Source organism: Gavialis gangeticus, unplaced genomic scaffold, assembly GCF_001723915.1.
Source record: "Gavialis gangeticus isolate Ggan-Ray unplaced genomic scaffold, GavGan_comp1, whole genome shotgun sequence".
Lineage (NCBI taxonomy): Eukaryota > Metazoa > Chordata > Crocodylia > Gavialidae > Gavialis > Gavialis gangeticus.
Genome location: NW_017729022.1, coordinates 59,755,501 through 59,758,769, shown reverse-complemented (window position 1 = coordinate 59,758,769; position 3,269 = coordinate 59,755,501). Strand labels below are relative to the sequence as shown.

General features: G+C 50.1%; 1 protein-coding gene across 1 annotated transcript in view; it reads right to left on the bottom strand.

Moving 5' to 3' along the window:
* The window catches only part of SNU13 (SNU13 homolog, small nuclear ribonucleoprotein (U4/U6.U5)), a 4,448-nt gene extending 2,779 nt beyond the window's left edge, over positions 1-1,669 (bottom strand). Inside the window, exon 1 of the mRNA XM_019515096.1 lies at positions 1,522-1,669. Within this exon, the coding sequence (XP_019370641.1) occupies positions 1,522-1,524 (3 nt within the window). The 5' untranslated portion in view covers positions 1,525-1,669. The remainder of the gene's footprint in view (positions 1-1,521) is intronic.
* Positions 1,670-3,269: the final 1,600 nt, after the last annotated feature.

Genomic DNA, 3,269 nt, shown 5'->3' with positions numbered 1-3,269 from the left:
TTTTTTTTTTTTTTTTTTGAGGATGTCTGTTCATGGCTCCTTTGGATGAAACACACTATTGTGGTCCTCTGTTTGGCACTGACACTGGGAATCTCACCATTTACCTGTAAAAATGTTTTTCCCTTGGAACCTTGATCAAAATTTCCCCCTACACAATATTGTGCCATGTTGCATACCAGTTCCACCCCAGATATACTTCAGTGATAGGTATGTAAGATAAGCAACCCAATTTATGAAGCACTGGATTAAGGCAGCAGAGGTCCCAGTCTCCTGCCACCAGATGATCTTGGCCATGTCAAGTATAGGCCCTGAGAGCTATACCCCAAAAACACAATACAAGCCAGATGTTGATACAAGTTTCCTTGCATGCTCTCTCTTTCATAAGCAAGGAAGCAGGAAAAAGAGTTGTCAGCTTCTTACACTTATCATTCCTAGTCAGCACAGGCCCAAGGAATAGAGCCTCCATGTACTGCTAGCCCTGTATTCCTACACGCCAGGGGTGGCCAAACTTCCCAATTCTTTTAGCCATACACCAAAAATCTTGACAAAAAACTTTCAAAGCATGTGCGCTCCCAAGCCCCTGACCTCGTCACAGCGTTCCATCTCAAGTAGCCATTTATCATTAAAGACTTTCTTCAGGAGCTGCACAACTTTGATCCACGGGCTTGGCCACCCCTGCTCTATGCCAACAGACACAAAAAAGGCTCTTGGGCAGCAATTCTCAACCAAGGTACTACAGCACCCTGGGGTGCCCAGTGAACCTTTCAAGGATGCCATGGGGTGCTACACAGTCTATTAAGTTTGCATACACAATTCATCATATAAGCCCAGAGATTTCAAATGCAAGGTCCCTTCAGATTTACCCAAAGAACCTTGTCTGCCTATGTCCTTAGACCAACAGGACTACAACCAACAACCCAGCTCTTTGCAACAGAAAAACTGCTCTGTTATGCTCCTAGAGTCAAAGTTCAGACTGAAAGCCAAGAGCTGGCATTTTCCAAGGGCTACCTTCAGTCTGTCCAGCTGCACCGAGCTGAAAAATTTTGAACTACTGGCTTAGCTAGTAAACCAGTAGTTACTCCCCCTCACCTCTCCGACACTGGGAGGAAACTCAACAAGAAACCCCTTAGCAGGAGGAGTGAGGGCACTGCATGCAGGCACCAGAACAGAGAGCGCTTAGGGGCTGGGGAGATCAAGCTGCAAGAGGAGAAAGGCTCAGTATGCGCGCGACAGACACGCCGGAAGCGCGATGAGGAGGCAGAGGGTCAGAGGCGGCACGTGGGGCTGTAGGGGCCTGTTTACCCACGCACGTGGCGGCGTGCCTCGTGTCCACCCGCCGGCCCAGCTCCGATCCCACCGGCCCCGGAGCTGCGTGGATCCGCTCCTCCCTTCCCGCCTCCCTCGGGCCGGCGGCCTGGCGGGGCGGCGAGGCCCGGCGCTAGCGTTCGGCTGCTGCAACGCGGTGTCTCAACGTTCCACGCCCGCACGTGTCCGCCCGCTCCAGCTCCAGCTCCCGCTCACCATGGCCGCGATCGGAGCCCCACGAGCCGCTCCCGCCAGGATGGATCCTCTCGGCCCGAAAGCTTCACGGAGGAGAAGAAGGAGGCTCAACCGCTCCCGGACGTAGGCGAGACGAGTCGCAGCCGGAAATGAGGCTGAGCGGAGCCTGGAGGAGGAGGGTGGCAGAGGCAGTCTCGGATTAAAGAGGCAGCGCGCGCGCGCTTTCTCTCTCCTTTTTTTTTTTTTTAATTTAGAAAAAAAAAACCCAAACCACCCCTCCCTCCGAGCGCCTGGAAATGTCGTGGGTGGCGCCCCCTGCCCGCGAGCGGAGCCTGGTACAGAGGAGGAGAGAACGCGGCTTTGCTTGCAGCTGAAAGGGTCCTGGCAGTCACAGCCCCTTCACTGCCCTGCGCCAAACCGGGGTTTAATTTAGGTGTGGGAGGTGTCAGTGCCGAGCTTGATTTCCAGTGCATTCGGTGGAGAAAGCCAGGCTGCCTCACAGAGTAAGGTACAGGAGACATCTAAAGTTGTTGAAGTACTATCAGTGCTGCCTGTGGATGATCCTCTGAATCTAGTGGGAAGGGAGACACACCAACGTTAGTGTCCTTCTGGAAGCAAACACCACCACTAGTGAGGTGATGTTGACCATCCAACATCAGCTTCATTGGGCTGGCCGTGTCATCTGGATGTCCATCTCCAGACTCCCCAAGCAAGTTTTATTCTTCCAGCTCAGTCAAGGCTTAGGCTCAAGAGGAGGGCAGAGAAAGTACTTCAGGGATGTCCTCAAGACCAGCTGAAAAAAATGCAACATCTATGTCTACTCTTAGGAGACAATTGCCCAGGACCTCCCCAACCAGAGGAAGAGTCTGCTGCAGGACTCTGAAACCTCATGACAACAACGAGATGGAAATGTGGTAGTGGCAGAAACAGCGTGTTGCGGACCAAGAATCAAGATCCACCCACCCCACACAGAAACACATGTCCAAGCTTCATTAGAGTGTGTTGATACTGAATAAACCTCATCAGCCATCTTCAGACAGACAGATAAGACAATCATGGAAGACAGTCATCCTTGGCTATGAGGGATTGCCAAAGAAGAAGAGGTACAGAAAGCCAGGCTCCTTCACACAGCCAATGATGTAAGGTACAACTTGGATAGCTCTCACCTTGTTTTTCCAACAAGGATATCTTTTGGACTGTGGCATCCTTTCCCAAAGTGGGAGGTGGACACTATGACAGCATCCTGAAGAATACAGTGCAGAGCAGTTCCTTGCTGTCCAGGGGATGGCTGTGGGGAATGGACACAATATGCCCTCATACTGAACTTCCATATGCCTAGATATCTCAAGCCTTAGCCTGTGTACATAGAGATGGCCTCATGTCTGTGACTAAGTGTGTGTGTATATAATACATGCATGTGCACATACACACATAAAGACCCTTAGACATAAAGTCTTCTTTATATATAAAACATGCTAAGACTTGATTTTCAGAACAGCCATGCATGGAAGTCAATAAGAGCTACAGTACGTTGGTAAATCAGGCCTAGTGTTCTGTATTGGTTGATATGGTTTGTCTTGATCCCTACTTACCAGTTTCTGCCTGGGTTTCCATAGTAAAACAGTTTAGAAACAGAATTACTGCTGTATTTTCAGGAGACACAGAGGCACCCTTTTTGTTGCAACCCCTTCTTTTTCGTCCTTTATCCTGCGATATTTCACATATCTTTAACTTCTATTCTATCTCCCCTATCCAGAAAGGGGTGACTA